Source organism: Rhamphochromis longiceps, linkage group LG17 (genome assembly GCF_057381845.1).
Source record: "Rhamphochromis longiceps isolate RC_006_pf linkage group LG17, R_longiceps_female_GT1.1, whole genome shotgun sequence".
Classification (NCBI taxonomy): domain Eukaryota; kingdom Metazoa; phylum Chordata; class Actinopteri; order Cichliformes; family Cichlidae; genus Rhamphochromis; species Rhamphochromis longiceps.
In genome coordinates this window covers 1,165,462-1,186,758 of record NC_140573.1, presented here as the reverse complement: position 1 = coordinate 1,186,758, position 21,297 = coordinate 1,165,462, and the positions used below count along the sequence as shown (strand labels likewise).

Sequence of the window (21,297 nt, the reverse complement as noted above, 5' to 3'; positions counted from 1 at the left end):
TTTACCATTTGGTTCCAAATGATATCTTCTCATTTTCAATCCCAAATGTGCAGAACAGGAGCGTCCTGTTTGTTACTGCAGGAATGGCTTCAGTCTGTGAACCACAGGCTGTGTTTGCACAGGTCTGTCAGGACCCACAGGCTTAATCATTCAAACCAAAACTTTCAACAGAGTTCTGTCATAGCGCTTGTTGCCTGTTTCCATCCTTTACATTATGACCCCAGTGTGTGGAACTTGTCTTTATTATAGGTCTCCACTTACAGACCTTATGTTCTCATTCATGCAAACATCGAAATCAGCCAATCACATGGCAGAAGCTCAATGCAGACATCAGCTGGAGTTCAAGGCGAGCATCAGAATGAACATGGCATGACTAGATATCAGGTGTGCTTTAGAAGTTCCCGGGACTTTCCAACACAATCATCTCTGAGGTTTACAGAGGACGGTCTGAACAAGAGAACGTAACAGGCGAGCAGCAGTTCTCTGGGAGAAGATGTGTCGAGCGTGACAGGAAGGTAAGAGTGACTCAAATAACCATGTGTTACCACCAAAGAGCTTCTCTGAATGCACCTCGTGTTGGAAAGCAGATGGGCTACAGCAGCATCAGACCACAGGGCGCCACATCGCCCAGCGACAAACAGAAACCTGAGGTTGCAGTATGCACAGGCTTTCTGTAGCAGACTTTGGTACAAACACCATAACAGCATGGATTCCTCCTGCATTGAATCCGTGGTGCTACAGTGTGAGGGATATTTCCACGTCCATGCCTTTCTGACCACAGTGTACCAACTCCTGCAGGACGATGTGTAACAAAGCACCAGTCCTCTAACTGGTTTCATGAACAGTTCATGGTCCACAAATAGTCCCCACAGCAATTTGTAAAGATAAGAGGATAGATGGATGGATGGGTTTTAATTGCGTTTTGTACGTAGTGCGTATAAAACAGAGCATGTGCACAGATATTTTCAGATCTAATGAAAAGTCTTAATAGTCACTTACTGTTGCAGCCAGCTATGACCACCCGGACATCTACGGCGGCATACTCTTTAATGACCTGCACAAAGAGATAATAGTTTTTAGTATTTGAGCTCTACACCATGAAACAGTGACTGGAGTTCAGTGAAAATATGCAGCTGGTGCTCCTGTGCAGTGCAGCGCTGGAGAAAGGGCCAGAACCTGTCTGATGGCTTTAGCTCCCACTGAGTCGATGAAAGTTGCAGACGTCCAGTCCAGGATGATGGAGTGGACTGTGCTGAAAGGCTCAAGGAAGACCGCCTCCTCTGAGTCGCCATGTCTGTCGCCAAACTGGCCGTTCTTCTGATCCTCCGCCACGTGGCTCTGGGACAAAACGTCATGAGTCACTGCCTCATCCTTGTACTAGAAACAAAGCAGCACCACAAAACATATTATATATACACACACACACGACCGTCACATGAGTGTGTATTTAACCTGTTGACAAAGCTCAAAGTTTGGATAGACAAAAGACAAACAGCGACCCACCTTGGCACAGATTTTCAGCGGAGACGACCGATTGCTGTTCGTCTTCTCCTTTCTTTTTTTTTGGGCTTTCCGAGCAGCTTGTAAGTGTTCAGGGTTTAGCCCCGTCTGTAAAGATCAACATAATCACAACAGAGCTGTTAACATCCAACTCAGCACGTCATTCTCCCTCACTCGTTTACCTCTACCATTACCTCACCTCTTATTTTGGCATTTTCTCTGATAATTATTCATATTACATTACATAACACACTTGTTATTAATCTCTGTCTCTCTTCCACAGCATGTCTTCATCCTGTCTTCCTTCTCTCACCCCAACCAATCACAGCAGATGGCCCCGCCCCTCCCTGAGCCTGGTTCTGCTGGAGGTTTCTTCCTGTTAAAAGGGAGTTTTTCCTTCCCACTGTCGCCAAAGTGCTGCTCATAGGGGGTCATATGATTGTTGGGTTTTTCTCTGTATTACTGTAGGGTCTACTGTACAATATAAAGCACCTTGAGGCGACTGTTGTTGTGATTTGGCGCTGTGTAAATAAAGCTGAATTGAATATGAAAAACAAAAATGAGAACTGAAACAATGTTTACAAAACAAACACATATCGACGTCTTTACTTTAACACAATAAGCATGAAGCACATGATCAACTGCTTTCAGTAACATCTGTGCTTCACCTGATTTGTCACAAAACAAACGTTAATCTTGCACAAAGATAACCTGAGTAAAAGCAAAATGCAGTTTTCAACGTGTGATTTCATTGTTTAACCAACACAAGCTATCCAAACCTGCACCTAGGTGAAAACGTAATTACCCAGAATTCATAGTTTCATCAACTGTCCAAGCTCTGAAGCAGTAACGTAATGACCCTGTTACCCTTTGCAGCTGGTCGTGGCACCGTGTTGCTTTTTGAGCTCTTGTAGCGTCTCTTTGTGTTATTGAGGCGATCAGGCATGGCTGTGACTCGTAAACACTGAGCTCAGTCCATGGTCTTACAACGGGACTCTTTTCCCCTTTAAGGACTCAACATGCCACCACAGTAGCAACAGAGACTGATCCCTAGGAATCAGGTGTTGCTGGTAAAGCTGGCACAGTTACTCCTTAGGTTAAGACTGGGAGAGGCTGGGAATATTTCCCACACGGTGCTTAGATACTGGATAAACCTTTAATTCACACAGTAAAGTTAAAATGTATTCTTTGCTCTTAGTTATTTGAACACACAAAAAAGCAGAAATGACAAACGTAGAAACGTTTTCACTGAACTGTTGAAGCTTCAGCTGTAACGTGAACAGGCTACAACTGCAAACCTTCATTTGTAGCCAAGACAGTGAAAACACAAGCAAACGGATTCCTGCTCATCTCAAAGTAGAGCTCTGCTCGCATCTACCACCAGATGATTACACGCTCACGCTGCTCCTCTCAGACCGAGTCAGGTGATAATAAGTGCTTCACACATTTCCCCCACAAAAGGGTTTCTGTTTGCTTCCACACACTCAAACACACTGCTACCTTCTCCTTGAGGCTGTTCACATACAGGTCACTGTTAGCAAAGTAGACTGAAGAGTTGGAGTGGAAGATCTTAATCCCCTCATATTCAGCCGCCTGAGAACACAAACAGCCGGCTTGGTCAGTGTGGATGTTTCACACGGAGCAGGTTTCTCTCCTCACACATTTACCTCTTCATACTCGTCGACGTCACAGTAGAGCCCCGTGTTAGCGACGTGACCCAGGATGGAAGTTTTAGGGCTGGAAGAGAAAGAAAACAGCTCAGAGCACAAATCAAACCTGCTCTTTGAAAACTCTCACAGCTGCCTTTAAGCTTCAGTTCAAGGAAAAACACATATTCGAATCATTACCTCTGTGTCCTGTATATGACTGTCAATATGGCGAATGTGACGGCCACCAGGAGGCCGTAGTCCAGTCCCAGCAGCACAGAAGCGATAAAGGCGATCACCCAGATGGCCTGAGAGGACAAAAAAGAAAGTAACATGAAACTAGCATGAAGAGGAAGCGTTTTGCAAGACCAAAGCAGTTTTTACATAAGCAAATGTCTTCAGACGACGTGCATTTATCTGATCGTTTCCACTCCTGCACATTATAGTCACACTTCTGTCTGCAACCTCAGCTTCTCCACTGTGTATTCACTCGGGTTCACATACACACCTCTCAGAACAACGGTGCACTTTAAGTCAGCTAAGCTTGGTTTTAAAGACTGACCAGTTCAATCTTGCTGGTCCTCCACAGACTGGGAATGTCTCTGAACTGCTTGAACATCCCTATGAGGTTGACCATGATGATGGCAGCCAGCGCAGTCTGAGAAACACAAGCAAACGAGAGCCAAAGACGACATTTAGGTGTGTGCAGGCTCACAGGTCACGCCCAAACATCAAACAGGAACTCACCTGAGGGAGCGGCTCGAAGACAAAGCCGACGGCCACCACCACCACCAGCACCAGCAGCGACGCCAGGAGCCCTGCAATCTAAAGCACACATAAAAAGCAATAACTCCATCAACACACCTCTCACTCTAACAACAGCTTTACAGCACCAATTTAGATAGTGTAATCACTCCTGCAGCTCGTGTGTGTCACCTGTGTTTTGCCTCCTGTGCTCTCCTGGACCAGACTCCTCGACATGGAGCAGGTGACGGCAAACGTTTGGAAGAAGGAGCTGATGAAGTTACACAGACCGAGTGCAATGAGCTCCTGAAAGTGGACACGTGGAGGAAAACCGTGAAAAAGAGAGGAAAGTCCTTCTGCAACAACATTTTCACACGTCAGCTTTGGACAATTTCAGGAAAATGCGACCCGTATATTTTCCACAGTCGTGCTTTGCTAAATGCGTGACCTGCATTTATTTGTCAGCTATGTGTCACTGGAGGACACGCTTTGCTCAGTCTTCAACGAATAGTACAGTCAGGCAACTACACAACGCTCCAAACAACTCAGTGTTCAATGAAATGAACACGTTCCAACAAACTGGAACAATGAACCTTTTTGTGAGCAGCATTTCCAATATCAGCGCGCAGGATAAAAATATAACTTTACAAGATTTGCAGCAAACAGCTAGAGGACGTCCCGTCATCCAGAAGACCCAAAGTGTCCTAACCAAACATTTAGTCACACACAGGCCAGAGGCTCATCGGCAGCTCACCCCGTGGACACACTCACCTGGTTGCCATCCACACTGTAGCCATGTTTCAGGGCAAAGATCTTGGCCAGCGAGACGTCCATGGAGAATCCTACAATCGCTATAGCAAAAGAATCTGTGACCAAATTGGGCAGCAGCGAGATGTTTGGGGCAGCAGGAGGGCGAAGCCTGTAACCAATAAGACAACATCTGTAGACCTCTGTCACATACGTGTAGAGAACACGAGCTTAAACCAAAAGACACTTAAACAAATAGAGTGTGCGGCCTACCCTGTTGGTATGTTCCCAACCACATGGACCTTGTACTCCTTTGATAACGACAAACCATAGGAGATGCCCGTGGACACGATGACCACAATGATCTCTCCAGGAATGGGAATGGGCAGCTTCTTCTTGAAGCGCTCATTGAGAACTTTGATCACGTAAAGGAAGATGATACACCCGAGCCCCAGAAGGAAAGTGGCAATATTGGTGCTGGTGATTCTGCTGAGCACTGCTTTGACACTCTGCAGTGACAGAAAGGTGAGTGTTAGCGATTCATTGACCATTCTGGGAAGGAGAAAGACAGGGCCTCTCAAAACTCACATAAATAGCAGAGAGAAACCCAGAATAACGCTGCGTTTCCACCCCCAGCAAGTACTTCAGCTGGGAGATGACGACGTGCATGGATGCTGCTGTGGTGAAGCCTCGCACCAGGGGCTCGGTGAGGTAGATTGCTACAAAGCCAAACCTGAGAAGACCTAAAACAATCTGAAAGGAATGCAGAAGAAGAGGGGGGTCATTCTGTTTTTGAAAAACAATGTTTAATACAGAAACAGTTAAAATCGAGTTGATACATCAACAGTGATTCAGACATGCTGCTGCTGCTTTGGATAAACAGATTAGCCACGGCTGCTCTGCAGGTGGGAGGCTGACCTGGATGAGTCCCGCCAGGGTTGTGACCATCACGGCCACCTGGACCCTGCTCTTATCACGAAGCTCCACGTTGATGGCATCAGATGCGTTGGATCCAGTAGCATTGATATTCATAAACATGCTGTCTGGTGCCTCCCTCACAGCGACGCCCCCAATCATCAGACTTATGACAGCAAAGGTACCTGCAGGTCATCGACACAAACGCAGCGCTATGATAGGCTGGGGTCAAAGCTGATGTCGAGTACAACGAGCGCTCAAACGCAGCACAGAAACTGCAGACTTGTGCTCGCACCGGCCTTTCCTCTCACCACCCTGTGACGGTAAAGGCCGTCCTGCCTCTCGTTCTCTGTCATCATTCCCACAGCAACCTGATGTCAGGCCAGATTTTGGCCAGCGGTGATTTACAATCTTTGCAGATTAGCTCCTCAGCTTCAAAGGGTTGAGCAGGTCTAGTTTATTGGACCCATTTGTTGGACGGATTTAAACTGACAATCGAGACAAGCGTGACAGCGTTGGAGAAAAGAAAGCAGCCAGATTGGTGAGACAACTGAGGCTGGGTTTAATGAAATCTCAGTCCTGCTGCTTATGTCAGTCTTTACATAGTTAGAGGCAGCGAGTTTTACAATCCCAGTTGTGGAAGATGTTAGAAAGTGAAGTTTTACAACATCTGTCAAGCTCAGATTTTAAAAACCTTCCACAGGAGACACATTCTGAGGGGTTATAATGTTGCAGTTTTTGCTGTTTTGTTTTAACATTTACTAAACTTTCGAATTCACAAAAATGATGTGGGTACATGCTGATTATCATTCAGGCTACGTTCACACTGCAGGCGAAAGCGCATCAAATCCGATTTTTCTGACCCTATGCTAGAGATGGCACGATACCACTTTTTTATGTCCGATACCGATATCATAAATTTGGATATCTGCCGATACCCATATGAATCCGATATAGTGTTTTTTTAATCAACAAAACTGTTTTTAAAATATCTTGCTGCATTTTGTATAAGTTCATACTCAAGTTTAAAACAACAACTACACTAAAGCTATTCTGTTATACCTGTATGCAAAAAAAAATGTTTCATAGTTCAGCAATACTGATCAATCTAATAAACTTGAACCTACACCATCCTCCCTATTCTGGTATTTTAAAGAGTACTTAGCATAAATATTAAGCAACCTAACTAATAGGGTTCCAACTCCCAGCAACAACAAAAATAAATAAATAAAAAATAGGGAACCACCCCTCACGCTCCACCTCATGATGCTTAATCGACGTAATCAACCTTAATTTGATGCAGTGTGAAAAAAAATGCACAGAAATCAATTATTTTTCAAGAAATATTAAATAGATTCAACATCTTTCTTCAACAAAATTGCAGACTGCACAGATGGTACCTTCCCAAAGGAAAAAGTACTATAGCTTACTAGGGTATATTAGACTTAATAGTCACTATATACAGTAATGGACTTCTATTCATTTTGCATCAAATTAAAACTTTGGGTGTCAGATAATTATTTATTAAAAGCTAGACATTTTAAATGAGAATAAGAAAGAAAAGTATGTCTTTGTGCCCCCTTTTCCCTGTTAATGCCCTATCGGCCCCCCTGGCTAAACTTTGCTAGATCCGCCCCTGCACAGTTACCAGCGTCAGCTACGTAGAAAAAGATCCTCGAGTAGAAAGTAATATTAAATACATTCTAACAACAGCTGATCAAGCTTAAACGTGCTTCTGTTGTTCAGCCGCTGGTTTCCTCTTTCTGGTGCAAAGTGGACCAAAAACAAAGAAGAGACACGGACTCGCGACAGAAAAGCCGATCAGCTGATCGTTAAGCAGTTTCATGATTGAAGTAGCAGCAAGAAGAGGCAGTCGCTCCATATATCGTTTGTTAAGCTTAATGCAGGAATGCTTTACAAACATTCAGAGATGGACTTACACACTTGCTTTACTTCTCTCGGGGATAACTTTGTCGGAGATGAAATGCCAGGTTGCTAGCGAAGCTCCACATGCTATCCAGACCACCGACAGGTCCCGCATGCCACAGCCGCTCTATCACGTGATGCATACTGCTCCAACGTGCTAACGTTCTGAGGTGAGTTACAGCATGTTGCAAGTTTTGTGAGGTGCTTTCGTGATATTTAATGGATCGGATTACATTTTTTATTTTTCTCCGATATCCGATCCAGTAATTTAGGTCAGTATCGGACCGATACCGATACGTAATATCGGATCGGTCCATCTCTACCCTATGCGACCATCTATCCAATCAGGGTGTGACAGTGTGAACGGCACAAATCCGATCTGGGTCACTTTCATATGTGGTCCTGAATCCAATACATCTCCGATGTTTTAGAAAGCGACTGCTGTTTGATGGTCATGTCGCATTAAATCCGTCTTTTACGTCACTGACACGAGACAGACGCCAATTATCAGCGCCGGAGAAGACATGGTGAACGCTTCCTGGCCATCCAGTGTAGATGTCAGTGAAACTGCTGGGAAGACAACGTTGGAGAAACGTGAACATTTTATTTGTTCTGTATAATCTGCAGATTCTGACAGAAATCTGCAGCTATCCTTTGAAGCAGCGCTCCTCTGAAACAGCAATAAGGATCATTATTAGGTTATCGACATTATTATGTAAATAAGAAAATAACTTAAAGCAAAAAACAATACTGTTTGCTCTGGGTCTAAACAGAGCGCGTTGTGTGTGACATCTTCTTTTGCGCATGCGCCACTTTGAGCGTTCACACTAGAGCGCGTTTGCTGTCGCATTTTATTTGTAGTGTGAACGAGCAGACAAAAAAATCGGATTTGATCAAAAAAATCTGAATTGAGCATTAAGACCTGCAGAGTGAACGCAGCCTAAGAGACTAAAAACATTTAAACCTGCTTGGATTGAAACCAGAGCACAAGGTTAAGCCTCTGTGGGCAGTATTTACTTTAAAGGTAGAGGTCAAAGGTGACATTTGGATGCAGATGTGAGCCCCAGCATCACTTCCTCAATGTTAATCAGAATTTTAAAAACATTTTAGGAACGTTTGAAGATCAGGTAATAACGTCATATTTACAGTCCCCATAAACACTCAGTGAGAAGGAAAGCAGCATGTATACAGCACTGTCTGTATAATATCAACACACATGTATGAATGACAGTTTAAGTTAGAAGGTTCTGTCAGTTTTTAACCAATAAAATCACTAGTGGAGCTTGAAGACCTCGGTGGATGTCAGTCAAATATGAATGGAGTCTTAACATGACGTCACTCCACACACACACACACACACACACACACACACACACACACACACACCTCGTCTATCATGTGATAACGGGGTTTTCTTATTTGCTTTAAGAACCTGCACCTGTAGATAGAGTCATCCACCCTCGCGTGCACACAGACAGAACCACGGTACAAACTACTGCAAACAGAAGGACAAACTGTAACCTACAAAGTAACACAGCTGTGACGGGATCATCTGCCCTGTGGGAGCAGAAGCCTTCGTCTGGAAGGCAGAAACTGAATCTCACTATGCAAAGTGTGAGAGACATGAAGCACTGTGTCTGAAAGGATGCTGGGTTTAGTCTGTGGGACCACGGAGCTCTTTCAGCTCTTTCTGTTCTTCACAGAGAAATATCCAAACCATCGCACATACGCAGAGGACCACGAAGGTTCAATAAAAGCACAGTTGGCTTTAACAAAATGAAACGTAATATTTTTATCGCACCTGTCCTTTTTCAGGAAACCCTCTGCCACACACAGTTGCACTAAACCAAACATCACTGCAGCACTTTGGTGCTGTTCATCAAGTGTGCGCTGTCATCAGGCTCATCTGTGTCTTATTCTGCCATAATGTGACGTGTTGTTTCCTCACCATGTGACAGTTTTACAGGAACACTTCCTGTCTGCGAGGTGCTTCATTGGGTCCAACAGTCAGAGGGACTCATAGGTCACAGCTGGCATTTGAGACTTGGACCCATTTCAAGGAAAGGAAGCTGTCACAGGGTGAGGTCGCTGAAATGTCACAATCCTCCCGTGAAAGCTAAGCACACAGTTAGCACACATCCAAACATTTCCTCCACACCTTTCATCTCATAATCTGAATCACTGTGTAACCCAGTGCACCTCACAGTCACTACAGACACAGCTGTGTGGAAAGTGACTCGTCGCCTGCAAGACTTCGATGTGACACCATTAATGTGGATTAAGAAATCTATAAAAAGCTCAACCATGTAAAAATGACATCATCTTAACTACATTTGTCTTTTCTCTCAAAAAGCAAGCGAGAAAAGAAAACAGCTCGGTGCGTCTGAACGTCACCATCTTTTGAAAGCAGACATGAGGAACAGAGGTGGAGCTAATGAGAGACAAATTCTGGACAATGTCAGGAGAGTCAGGCTGGAAACAAATCAGCTATAGTTTCCTATCCTCATAATAGGCAGCAAAGCATTACTGGAAATACTGTTAGACGTGAGGAAGCAGCCGTGGCCGAGCACACAGCTGCAGTGAAACAGGAGCTGCTTCCATGGTTTCTTTATTCCAAACGAACATCACGCTGGAAAATGAAGAAGCTAGCAATCAGTGCCACATCCAGGAAGCAGCAGTTTCCTTCATATACAATCATTTTCTTCTTATACATCTTATTTAAAATCTTCTTTCTTGGCGAGAACCTTAACACCAACTTTACATTTAACACTAACCTGAAAGGAGACGTCAGATCAGGGTGTGTCTGTTTGGATCGATTTCAAACAATAAATAAATATTTTGATAAATATTTAGGTCGGGGATCACTGTGGCGACGGCACCTTTAATTTCTCTCCTCTGTACAGAACATGAAATTTTCTGCTGTGTGTGTGTTGGGGGCAGGGAGTACATAAGAGGGCGGAGCTTATGGAACAATGACGAGCATATTGTAACTGTTTTCTTGTACGTGGGCAGAGCCGGTCACACAGGGCCATGAGGTCAGGACAGAGACGGCTCTCTCACCTACTGATATGTGTCTGGACGTGCCAAAGAAGGTGTACAGCAGGACCGGGTAGAAGGAGGAGTACAGACCATAAACAGGAGGCACCGCAGCCAGCATAGCGTAGGCTAGTCCTGTGGAGCAGGGAAGATAACACGTTTCCAAATAAACAATCCTGGAGGTTCAGTGACTCCATCACAGTGTCAAAGTGTCAGCGATGCCAAAACAGAGTCAGCATGAAGCAGAAACTGCTCCTCTGGAGCCGCAGCCGGCCCTGCTCGCAGCCTCGGTGCTTCACACGGCGCTGCTGCACAGTTCACTGACCTTGTGGAAGCTGCACGACTCCCGTGCTGAGACCTGAGACCACGTCTGAAAAGAGGTACTTCTTGACTGGATACGACGGCAGCCATGAGAGAATAGGCATGAAGCTCAGAGCTGCTGCCTTGGCCTTCTCTGAAGAACACCTGTGGATATTCAACACCAAGCAGATTTTTAAAAGCCTCCACAGACAAAGTTTTTCTGGAGTCACTTTCATGCTGCAGGATTCAAGAAGCCCCCTCGTGTTAGCTGAACTTTGGTATGACTCGTGCTTCACAATATCCCTCCTATACCTTTAATAGCAGCACCACGTGATTCACACTGGTTAACAGATATTTGTTTATTCTTACACCACAGAAATATCATTTCAGTGATGTAGCAATATTTGTTCTGCTGTTACAGATTTGAGCCCCAACATTCACCCTCACTCTGCACTACAGCCAAGAGTTATTTAAGAAACATCAATGTTTTACAACTTTATGACACGTTTGTTGTTCCCTCTGCAAGATGACAAGAAAGCATCTCTAGAAATGACTAACGTGTCACTGTGTCGGTTCCCACCCTGAGCTCTGTCACACCCCCTGCGTCCTGTGGATGGTTATGAGTGCAGACCCGTTCTTCACTAACTCCCGGGTTGCTCGCTGTACGCTTCCAAAGCACATCTCTGCTTTTGTATGAAGACCTCCTCCTCCTCAGCTCCCCTCAGTAAGCCCTCCCACCTGTCTCAGTCCCAAATTGCCAGTGAGCTGGCATCAACATGTCATTTCCCAGCCTTGTTCGGGCGGCTTGTTTAACCCCCGACTTCTCCCCCTTTTTGCTTGCCCAGCTGCATCAGTTCCCAAATAGAAAGCAGGGACAGAGGATCCCGGGTTTGTGCAGTTTAGCTCTGAATAACTTTTTCATTTGTTTTTAAATGTTAGAATGCAACATAATCTATTTGAAGATCAGTGTTGGAGCTTTTTTGCATTTTAATGTGATAAACGTCTTATTTTTCCACTCAAATAAAGGACATTCGAAGGTTGCACATCAACTCCCACAGATTTCCCACTGGCTTCTGGCTTCAGTTTACACAGCACACTGGGATCTTGTGTGTGGATCTATGTCGATGCTGATCTGTTCAACGACATGTTAACAGGAAATGTCCAGAGAAAGACTTACTGGAACTTTTCTGCCAGCTTCTGACAATTTGTGGTGGTGTCTTCTTTGCGTTTAAGAAGCTGTGCCTGGATCAGAGTTTCATTGTAGACAGGACGCTCGATCCTGTAAATCAGCTGGGAGTCTTCATCCTCTCGAGCTGCTGCAGCCACCACTTCTTCTTCTTCTTGCTCCATGGTAGAGGCCGGAGGGCTGGCGTAGAATCTGTCCCGTGTAGTTTATTCTCTCCCGCTTTTTCTTCTCGGCTGGTATATCCTCATTCCTTAAACCTTTTCAGAGCAAGCGAGGACAAGACATGACAAGATAGTTATGATTTCTACAAGCATGGGTGACGATAATAAGAAAGCCCTTTGCTATGCCGACAAAGATTTCAGTTTGATTTGCAATGCTGCAACTTTCGAGTAAATATTTGGTCTCTGACCAGCTTATGTAATGGCTTGCATTAAGTCTGGTGTACTGGGGGAAAGGTTTGCTGAATAAATCATACGGCATAGAGTTTCCTCAGGGTAGGTGCGCAGTGTTTTACAGCTACAGGCAAACCTCTCTCCCAGAAGTCTTGCAACCACACGTCATCATGGACCACGATCGAGGAACAAAGCCATGCATGTGGGTAACGTTTATAAAAGAGGAACCACGTAGCTGGTCTGGTTAAGTACTTGGATTACAGCTCGACATGGTGCCTTCAAAGTCAATCCAAAAAAACAAAAAAATCAAATCTCTGTCTATGCAGATAAATAGTGAATGAAACTACTGTGAGAATAGCAGGCGACTGTTAGAAAGGTTAGAAGACAGTTCTGTATTTGATATTTACATTAATTATTTATTAAATCTATATTTATTATTTTATATATAATAATATGCAAATGAGTAACACTTGCTTGTTTTTCCCCGTGTGTGGAACAGGTCCTGAGCATTAACAGACTTATGTCACAGGTTTTATTTATCATGCAGAATCTCCTGTTCAGTCATTCTCGCGCCGACAGTTGAACGCCTCGCGCTTCTTCCCATTTCCTCTCCTCTGCTAGCTCGCTCACATCACATTGTAAAAAGCAGCTTTGATAAATTCAAAGCGGAGACACGGAATTTTAATTAAAGGGCCAATATGTGCTACAGGTACGACGGCGAGCGCAACTACAGCAGCTCCCGTGGCTGTGACAGAGGCTTTCACCTCCTCACAGGGAAACAAGCTAACTCAAAGATACTAGCAAAGACACTTCGCTCACCTCCATCCTCCTTGTTTCCCTCCAGCTGCTAAGATGCTGTCGGCTCAAGGAGAACACAAGTACATAAACTGACCTCCCCGGTTGAAGTTTAACAAGGGCAACGTCCTTTAACTAGAGCACCAAACGCTGACGATAAACCACAGATAGGATGTGCGGACAGGATGAGTCCCTCTGCGTAAAACTTTCTTGCAACTTCCGGTCCGCATGAACGGGAGTAGCTCTGCACGCATGCGTTGTTGTCTTTATCATCCCACTTTGTAGTCCTAAAACAAAGGGCAGGCCTACTTTATGTTCTTGCTATGCTTTAATATCAGTGCTAGAAGACAGAAAGGAAAGGGGACCTTTACATTTTAGCAGTTTTTGTCTAAAAGGTTTTCCAAATCTGGCATTTCCTGTTCTCTCTCAAGACAAATACCAAATATGGCAGGCACATTTATTACAGACACACAACACCGCTGTAGACACTCATCTACTGGAGTCAGAGTGGGAGCTCTCGTGTTTGGGGACAGGGGGTGGATGATGAAGCAGAAAGTGTTTGACGTGTGGCAGGCCTGGCCCCCTCCTCCCGGTGCCGTGTTGGTCACCAACACGTGCTGCAAGCCAGGATTCGGCTTTGGAGTGAGCACTCGTGTAAATGAGGAAAATGACTTTAGTTGAAGTTTATTTATGGTCTGTGTGAAATCACAAGACTGCAGTCAGAGAGAAAGAACTCTGGGTGGTAAACATCTCATGAACAACAGCAGAAAGTCACACAGCAGTCTGAGTATAACCAAATATCCCAGCTCCAACAGTCATGCAAAAAAAGTAGGTTAAGCAAAGTTTGTTTGTCCTCTGCTGCACAACCTCTGCACAGGGGTGTGCTTGCTCAGGTTTAACAGGTATTGGTCAACGTGAAATGGCTAGAGTGGCTGGTTTGGCTTCCACTTTCCCCTCATGGATTATGGAACTAACTCATGTTTAAAAGTGTATTTTTATATTTAAATGTATAATTATGAACAATAAAAGTAATGCATATTAATATTGTTGCATATATATGTATAGAAGCTCAGAGACCTGAAGTGCAACAAGCAAATATCCCTGATACCACAGCAGCAGCACCCTGATCATATTTTCATGTCATTTGTGCATAATTATAACTCTACTGTGAATGTTGCAGCACAAGTTGACACTCACCAGACTTTGCAACATTTTTCTAATTTTTTGCTATTTTGCTGAGCCCATATAAACTGTAGTCTCAGCTTGTTGCCACCAGGTGCAGTCTTCTGCTGCTGCAGCCCATCTGCTTCAAGGGTCCATGTATTGTGTGTTCAGAGACACTACTTTGGTTGTAACTGTAGTTTTTACTTGAATTACTGTTGCCTTCCTATCAGCTCAAAGGAGTCTGGCTGTATTCCTCTCAAATTTAGCAGACTGATCATGTCTGCATGCCTAAGCATACCGAGTTGCTACCATGTGATTGACACATACACATGAGTGAGCAGTTGAACAGGTGTACCTAATAAAGTGGCCTGTGAGTGTATTCTGTGCTATACTTTTGTTTACTAGTCCCGAGACAACAGAGACAGATACACAACAAGATTAAATAAGAGACAAGACAGAGCAAGACAAGGCACACTGGAAGTCCTACGTGACATGTACATGTATACACAGAAACGTACACACTGCATGTAAGTGTGTATACAACTGAATGTGGGTACTTTTGTGTGCATTTGTGGGAGGGGTGCATATGGGAAGAAAACAAACAACAGATAAATAATCATGCATAACCCTCACCTGTCATGAAAATCGCCAATCAACTTTAACTACTTCTGAAAACCTGTTCTGACAAGATCATTTCCAGCATTTCATGGTTGCCCTCATTCCCATCCACAAAAGAAAGCGATGTAATCGGCCTACACTCATTTTGTTTGAGGTAAACGTTTCGTAGCGACAGTTTAAATATCAGTTTGATGCTTTGTAGCAGGATATTTGTTTAACCTGAAAGAGGTCAACGTTCCCTGCAATGATTAGGTGTCAAATTTCTATACAAGTTCTTAAATGTTTAGCAGACACAAAAAATCTAATGAAGTTTATGTGTAAGTTCAATAAGGAAGGTCTGTAATGACTCATATGCCTGCTTATCTGTTCTTCACATCACTACCACTTTCCCACGTTTTCACTCTCAACCATTACTCCAGGCCTCAAGGGCCGTTGTCCTGCAGGATCGAGCCGATTTAAATGGCTAAATGACCTCCTCAACATGTCCTGAAGTTCTCCAGAGGCTGGTAATGAACTAGTCATGTGATTCAGGTGTGTTGACCCAGGGTGAGATCTAAAACCTGCAGGACACCAGCCCTCGAGGCCTGGAGTTGGACACCTCTGCTCTAGTCCAATCTTCTTCTTGCCTGCCTTCTTTGAGCCAATCAGTCTCCTCATTCTCCCACTTAGACTCTCATTCGTGCAACCCACCGCCTTCCCATCTCCACCTCACAGACAGCTCAGTCAGAGCTCCACCCAAGCCTTTCATTTCAGTCAGTTGCAGTGCAGTGTGGGGTTTTTGTTTTGTTTTTTCTAACCATATGTGGACTACAAGTATGGGTTTTCTGGAGAGACTGGCAATGTAATTTAAACCCATCTTCTTCACAAAGGATCCACTTAGGATCACTGTGTACGATTTGAGAATCATTCTTCTCAATCAAGCACAGGCGACGGACATGGCAGCTGCTGAATGACTCATTAACACAAAGAACTGTGTTCATTCCAAGATAACCTCCAGTGAGCCACTGGACCACACACCTGCCCATCATACAGTAAAAACCTACGAGGCGATCGTGGCTCAAGAGTTGGGAGGTCGCCTTGTAATCCAGGAAAATCACATTCATGTTTTTCTGTTTTATCTTCAGCTACTTTGAGAGTTGGGAGTTCACCTTGTAATCGGAAGGTTGCCGGTTTGAGCCCCGGCTTGAACAGTCGCGGTCGTTGTGTCCTTGGGCAAGACACTTCACCCGTTGCCTACTGGTGGTGGTCAGAGGGCCCGGTGGCGCCAGTGTCCGGCAGCCTCGCCTCTGTCAGTGCGCCCCAGGGTGGCTACAATGTAGCTGCCATCACCAGTGTGTGAATGTGTGTGTGAATGGGTGGATGACTGGATATGTAAAGTGCTTTGGGGTCCTTAGGGACTAGTAAAGCGCTATACAAATACAGACCATTTACCTCTTGGCTTTCAGTGGTTCCAGTATGACACTGAAACCATACTTGTTTGCATCTTGTACATGAAAACGTGATATCACATTACTGAATTAAATGTAAAGTTCCTGACAACAAAACAAAGACAGGCAGACCCCGGCTGAGAACCAAAAACTGTGAACTTGGATCATGTTCAACTCTTATATGAGAAATCAACTGCGGAAAGAGGGAGAACCCAAATACAGACAAACAGAGGCAGGGAGTAACGATAACAAAGGCTGATTACCAAACATAGACGAAACAAGAAAACCAAACCAATGAAAAAAACCTAAACTGGAAAGACACTAGAAAACTTGGTGCACGGAAATACATGCTCTGACCAAGGACTGAGGAAGACAGAGACGACACTGTGGGGTGAAGAGCGAAGTGGAAACACATGGGAACATGGCAGGAACAAATCAGACGTAACGAGACAGGGGAAGCAAAACTGAACGCACCGAACTCAAGAGACAGTCAAAATAAAACAGAAGTACTAACACTGAAACTATGACTAAGATGTGTGGACTTGATTCGAGCAGACATGACAGAGAGACCTTGACAAAGACAGAGAAAGGAGAAGCAAAGCCTGAAACAAACACAGAGGACGCGACAGACTCTCACAGGAGACACGGGGATGACACAGAGGAACCTAACTGACAAGAGACCAGAAACACCCAAAAAGACCCCAAAAGAACGAAACCCAAGATTAACTCTGTAAAACTTGAACCAAATCATCTTCATTGTGCCAAAGAAAGATTCAAGACGTTGACACCTGAAACAAGTCAGTATGGTTTAACCCACCTACTCACGGTGCAGGAGTGCTTTTGGCTGGTCTGGCTCTCAGATCGCTGACTCTGAGCGAGCCCTTCATTTTCCTCACGTTAACGTTATATACTGTTGTTCACAGGAATGTCTAAAAATTCAGCGCAGCATCATCACACAGATTAAACACAGTGTGCATAGAAAATGTTATTTATTTTTGTTTACTTATTTTTTATTCTTCTGGACAAACAACATAAAGGGGACGTGGCTGCTGACCCACCTGGTTCCATGGATGGTTCTCCAAATTGTAACAGAACTACAGCTGAGATAAGAAAACTAAGCATTAGATGCAAGAATGATGTGCAACCACATTATAGAAGAGATTATACAATATTTTCTCACTGGGTACTGAAAGATGGGGAATGTCCATGACATTCAGTCCACTTTTTGACAACCCTTGCTTTACACTTAAAGCCGCCCACCCTCCTCCCTTGGTGGCGCTAGTGTGCCCTACCTTGTAATTACCTTAGAAAAGACTACACGTCTCTCAACTGCATCAATATGTGGAATTTTTTGAGATTGTGATCCCCTGTTGGTGATGGAAGGAGATTACAAGCAATAGCAGGCGGGCCATTTCTTGACCATGGGCTAGCTAGAGTATAAAGATATAAGAACAAGTCAGTCAAGTGAACAACCAAATGATCTCACCTGCGCACTTGTTTGGTAATTACATAGCCATGAAAATAAGAACTTAAAAAGCGAAAGTAAATGCAATTAACGAAAATGATTTAAAACAAGCAGAAAAAAATGCAGCTTAATTGTTATTTCATCAAGATCAGTTCCTGGTGGACTTTTGACTGTACCAAGCGTCACAGCTGGGGTCACAGCTGGGGTCACAGCTGGGGTCTTAAGTGATTTGCTTAGCCCCCTTTTATGACCTTTGGCTTGAAGTACTTGGGTCGTTGATGCAGTGTTTTTGTGTTTATGGATTTTTGACTCGTGTTTATTCAGTATTGTTTACTGTCTACTTGTGTTTCCTAGTTAAGTGTCTTGTAGTGAGTTTATCAGTACATCTAGTTTAGGTGGTCTTGGTTGTTTTTTGGTCCCTTTCATGTCTCTGTCTTGTCTCTGTGTCTTTCCCTCAGCATCTCCCTGTAAAGTCAGTCTTGTGTCCATGTGTTTTGGCCAGTCTGTCTCCTCAGTCATGTCTCTGGTGAAGAGTGGATGGAGTGGCCTTAAATGCAGGATTGCTGCCGATGGCTTGCAGGTGAGACTGGGCCAGCGCGACTTTGCCCAACACAGGCCAAAAGCACCAGAGCACAACACTTCCCTGGACCATGACGTTAACGTGCTGGGTGGCACCAAAATTGCCCTCAAAAGAATCCTGAGTCAGCTGTGAGTAATTTACATGGCTGCTGACTTCCTTGGATTTAGTAGTCATTTCTCAAGTGTCTTCTCCAGATTTAAACTAATTCACTATTACCCATTGTCGCCATGGTAGGCACATAAAGTACCATTAAAAGTTGACAGGGCAGATATTTACATGAAACTGTACTGCACTGTCTAGAGTGCTGAATGCATACCTGGAGGGTCAGCACTCATTTACATCTATTAGTTCTAGAACTGGTAGACCAGGTAGTCCATTGAGCAGCTGCCCAGCCAGGGAACACCTGAAAAATGCAGGTGGAGTGTTGACAAAGCAGCCTGTGAAACGTATTAGATTCAGACATTCTCACAGATAATGATTTGAAAGCGCTCCTGAGCCTGCACTTGATCAATTTGCTTCTTTATTAGTCCGAGCATTGTCAGAGCTGCTGTCCCCTTTTTGTCATCATTTGCACTTTCCTTGCTAATGTATTAATATGTTATTACTTTTCAAACACCATCTCCTCTACATCACACATGTTAGCCAAGGCGGTTATCGAGAGGAAACTCATCTGCAGATTTATCAGCCACCAGGTCACTCTTGGTCCGTTTGCGGTCTAGAATATAGCCCAGGACAGACACGTGACATGGAATTCATCATTTTCTGCCTTCACATAAAGCATATTTTCCAATAAATGCTGTAACACTTTCCTTACTTCTATTCAATTCAATTCAATTTTATTTATATAGCGCCAAATCACAACATAAGTCGCCTCACGGCGCTTCATAGATACAGAGAAAAACCCAATAATCATATGACCCCCTATGAGCAAGCACTTTGGTGACAGTGGGAAGGAAAAACTCCCTTTTAACAGGAAGAAACCTCCGGCAGAACCAGGCTCAGGGAGGGGCGGGGCCATCTGCCAGAGGTGTGGACTCTAGTCACATGACTTGGACTCGAGTCAGACTCGAGTCATTAATTTTATGACTTTAGACTTGACTTGAAAAAATGTTGTAAGACTTGTGACTTGACTTGGACTTTTACACCAATGACTTGGGACTTGAATTGGACTTGAACCGGTTTACTTGAAAAGACTTGATATTTCACCCCAAATATAAAATTTAACATACATATTATATAGAGATTGAAAATGTGACGTCATTCAGGGGTAAAACCGCAAAGGATTCTGGGAACTCGTGGCAAGAGGTACTAGCGCACGCAGGCTTTCAATTAAAATCAGTTACACAGCAATAAAAAGAAACACAAAAATGTCAAGAAGCCGTTGTATTATTAACTGCAATAGCCGGTCGCATGACAGCCACGGGAAGCCGACGAGTAAAGAGATCGGTTGTTATCGGATTACATCGTTGAAGAGAAATTGTTCGAGCCATGTTTCCGAAGTAACAAAGAGGCGACTGGATTGCAGCCATTCAAAGAGCAAATATAACGTCCCAGAACTCTCCAGCTCACAGGTTAGTCTGCTCCAAGCATTTACACAAAGGTCAGTCTGCTGTTGTAGTTAATACGTCATTTTCATAACATAATTGGTGATATAGGTTACAAGCAAGTCTGGTGCTGAACAGAAATTGTCGCGCTATGCTCCTTTGTTTATTGTGCATAAATAGTGAATTGTCCTGACACAATATTGCGTTTCGCTTCTGTTATTATGGTACATTGACAAAAACATATACTTTTATTCACAGGATAAAACAGGTTTTTTGTATCACTAATTGCCCAGTACGATTACAGCATACAGTATTATTGTCACTGCTACATTTCTGTGATGCTACCAGAAATTATTTCCACTACTAATTAATTACCGTTGAGCTCAAAGGTCCTATTAATAAACTGTTAAGGAATGTGTATTTATGACGACAATTTGTGAGACTGGTAAACTTATGATACGTACGATGGTCTTTCGTTCTACACGGTGCATTTCAAGGTCCTGCACCCATCCGTCGGTAAACTGTACCTGGGCTTGTTGCAGTGACCTGAAGTTACTAAACTTCATGAGCGTATGCACTCACTCCAAGAACCGTATGATTATTAATATGCATATAAATATGCTAAGATGAGATAGCTGACTTCATCTAACTAGCAAATGTTGTCCAGGCTACGTTGGTGATACAGTTTTTTTTAATATGTATGATATTTTTGTCATGCGATTTTAAAGCCGGTCCTACAACCGCATCCAAGAATAACATGCAGCTTATCTCAGAACTGTCGGTGAAAATTATTCTTGGAGCTAGGTTTAATTGAGCTGCATTTTAAAGAGGTGCAATTTCACAATTTGTGTATATTTTCTAAGTTCACTATTTTGTCATGTGTTGAGAAAAACACAGATTTTAAAATTACATGGTCTAATATTTACATTTAGCATAACTGCAACATGCTTTTTTCGTTTTTTTTTTTTAAAGACTCGAAAGGACTTGAAATTCAAAATTTCAGACTTGTGACTTGACTCGGACTTTTACACCAGTGACTTGAGACTCGACTCTGACTTGCCTGACATTACTTGAGACTTGACTTGAGACTTGAGGATAAAGACTTGAGACTTACTTGAGACTTGCAAAACAATGACTTGGTCCCACCTCTGGTGAGTTCCTGCAGCGACCTCTCGTTTCTCTCCTCAGTGCTGCATGTTCGTGAACGTGAGCCCGGACGCGAAGGACGCGGTGGAAACTCTGCTCCAGTTCGGCTCCACCATACGCAGGTGTCGCTCGGCAACGAGACGCAGAAAAACAACAGAAACGCCAA

The 21,297-nt window shown here is 43.8% G+C and overlaps 1 protein-coding gene across 2 annotated transcripts in view; it reads right to left on the bottom strand.

The window, feature by feature from the left end:
• The window catches only part of slc26a5 (solute carrier family 26 member 5), a 22,381-nt gene extending 1,084 nt beyond the window's left edge, over positions 1–21,297 (bottom strand). The window contains exons 1-19 of one of the 2 annotated variants that reach the window (XM_085386945.1): positions 17,700–21,297; positions 17,455–17,496; positions 17,214–17,325; positions 11,992–12,257; positions 10,840–10,979; positions 10,539–10,649; positions 5,556–5,737; positions 5,226–5,390; positions 4,911–5,146; positions 4,662–4,809; positions 4,083–4,196; positions 3,894–3,971; positions 3,709–3,804; positions 3,348–3,454; positions 3,168–3,237; positions 3,001–3,093; positions 1,504–1,608; positions 1,177–1,377; positions 1,000–1,054 (exon numbers count right to left, since the gene is read on the bottom strand). In XM_085386945.1, coding sequence (XP_085243071.1) covers positions 1,000–1,054; positions 1,177–1,377; positions 1,504–1,608; positions 3,001–3,093; positions 3,168–3,237; positions 3,348–3,454; positions 3,709–3,804; positions 3,894–3,971; positions 4,083–4,196; positions 4,662–4,809; positions 4,911–5,146; positions 5,226–5,390; positions 5,556–5,737; positions 10,539–10,649; positions 10,840–10,979; positions 11,992–12,164 — 2,074 coding nt within the window. In that variant the 5' untranslated portion in view covers positions 12,165–12,257; positions 17,214–17,325; positions 17,455–17,496; positions 17,700–21,297. Of the gene's footprint in view, positions 1–999; positions 1,055–1,176; positions 1,378–1,503; positions 1,609–3,000; positions 3,094–3,167; positions 3,238–3,347; positions 3,455–3,708; positions 3,805–3,893; positions 3,972–4,082; positions 4,197–4,661; positions 4,810–4,910; positions 5,147–5,225; positions 5,391–5,555; positions 5,738–10,538; positions 10,650–10,839; positions 10,980–11,991; positions 12,258–13,211; positions 17,185–17,213; positions 17,326–17,454; positions 17,497–17,699 lie in introns of those variants that run through there. The other variant, XM_085386943.1, reaches the window with a different exon arrangement.